We start from the raw sequence: 2,019 nt of genomic DNA on the forward strand, positions 1-2,019 counted from the left end.
GAGTTTCCTTGGCAAGGATCCTTTCTCTCAGCTGCTTTAGGATGGTGTCTCCAGAAGGTCACCAAGATTTAGGACCGCTTCCCTTCCGGGTTGGCCTCCGAGGCAAAGTTTCAGCTCGCATTCTGCCTGGGCCTCCCTCGGGCGCGTCCGCACTCCCTCCCCGGCCCGGGGCGCCCCGGACGCGCAGCTGGCCAACCTGCAGCGCCTCACGTTACCTTGGTGAGCTGGGCGATCTCTCTTGCACATTTTCACGTGCATCTCGGGATCACAGTCCATTCTCCAGTCGGCGCCACCTCCGGCATCGGCTTTGGAGCCCGGGCAAGTCCCGGGAGCGTGAATTTTGCTGTTGAGGGCAGAAGCCATCAATGAAACGCGTCAGGCACTCAAAGCCTCTCGATGGCTCGGCTTCTCGATGGCTCGGCTTCTCGATGCCCACGGTGTGCAGGTGCTTGCGCGCGCGGGCGTGTGAGTGTGTGGGCTTTCTCGGGAGAGGTGGCACTGCAGTCCCGCCGCCCGCGCCACCGCGTGGCTCCCGCGCGCCCACCCTTCCTCCTCCGGCCCTAGCTCGCTTGCTGGCTCTGCGGGCACCCGCACCCTGCGGCGAAGCGCCGAGAAACCGCACGTGCTGCTCGTGACCCGCGCGCAGCTCCCGGGCCCGTGCGGGTTTCGCCTGCAATCAGCTTCAGCGACGAGAAGCCAGTGGCCTTGGAGAGGTTTGCGCCGGTCAGGCGCGGCGCTCTGGGACACGTGGGTGGCGCCGGGCTCCGGACTCAGTGGCGACGGACCCCGCCCGTGGTGGGCATCCCAGGCCAAGGAGAAAGAAGAGCCGGCCTCAGCCTCGGGCAGCTGGGGCGTTTGGTGTGGGGAAGGGACCCTGGCGACGTGCTGCTGGCGAATGGATGGCGAGAGACAGGGCACCTTGCCGGGTGCACTCAGCCAGCGACTCCGGAGCCTCGGAGCTGGGCGCTGAGGGCTGAGGGGGGGGGCGGGGTGCCGAGAGAGGGGCGGGGAGGGGAAAGCGAGTCGCGGGGACGCAAGGAGGTACGGGGACCCGGGCATACGTTTTGGGCCCCTGCCTGGGCTGAGGGTGGGAGCCCCCCTTCCCCCATTTTAAGAAGGACCCCGGACGTTGCGGGAGAATTGCAGGAGATTACCAAAGGGAAGAAGCCAAAAGGCCTGCCGAGGAGCTGGTGACCAAAATCTGGGACGAGAAAGCTCAGAGTACGTAGTGAGGGAATGTGTAGTGTAAGAAAGCAGAGAAAAAAGTCAAAGACAGGGGTAGAAAGGATGGTGACAGGTGTGGGAAAGGAGGAAGCAAAGAGGAATGAAGGAGTAGGTGAGTAACAAATGGAGCTGAAAGTCTGAGCAAACCGATCCCAGGGAAAGTGAAGCGACTCAACCACACACCTGGCCACCGGCCACCCGGAGCCAGAATCCTGTCAAGTCTTTGGATTACGAGCTTGTGTGGTTTTCGTTTGTTTGGTGAGTGGAGGGGTTAGCGGGCCAAATTTCTTTGTGACTTGCTTTTTCTGGTTTCAAACAGTGGGCTTTGGGGAAAGTGACAACATCCTGATCAGAATTTCCTAAAGTGTGAATAACAGCATCAAAATAATAAGCAATTTGCATGGTTAATATATTTCATTTTACAAACTGCTTTATATCAGAAGTTTTAATAATCTTGAAAAAAAAACAAGCAAACCTCAAGGGGTCTCAGAAACCACGATCCCATCCCTCCACACTACCCATTTTTATAGATGAGGAAATACAGAAAACTTGTACCAAGCAAGGCAATTACAAGTAGCAGAGTTGTGTCTGAAACAGAGATATTCCTATTCTAAATTCCTTACTTTCACCCCAATACATTATACTTCATAGGCATAGCCAACCTGGGTTTTGGTTCCTAGTTTATCCTCTTAGGTTCCCTCTCCAGGACAACTACCCCCTCCCCCAATTCAATTAGAAAACAGAATGCCTGAATCAGAATCACTGCCAGGATGTTGATGTAGACTCTTGGTCCTA

At 56.8% G+C, this 2,019-nt stretch overlaps 1 protein-coding gene across 1 annotated transcript in view; it reads right to left on the reverse strand.

Moving 5' to 3' along the window:
- Positions 1 to 363, reverse strand: part of FAM184B (family with sequence similarity 184 member B) — a gene marked incomplete at its 5' end in the record, with an annotated part of 110,934 nt that extends 110,571 nt beyond the window's left edge. Inside the window, 2 exon segments of the mRNA XM_079919742.1 lie at positions 216 to 233; positions 235 to 363. Coding sequence (XP_079775868.1) covers positions 216 to 233; positions 235 to 363 — 147 coding nt within the window.
- Positions 364 to 2,019: the final 1,656 nt, after the last annotated feature.

The sequence above is a fragment of the Stenella coeruleoalba genome (assembly GCF_951394435.1).
Source record: "Stenella coeruleoalba genome assembly, chromosome: 4".
Classification (NCBI taxonomy): domain Eukaryota; kingdom Metazoa; phylum Chordata; class Mammalia; order Artiodactyla; family Delphinidae; genus Stenella; species Stenella coeruleoalba.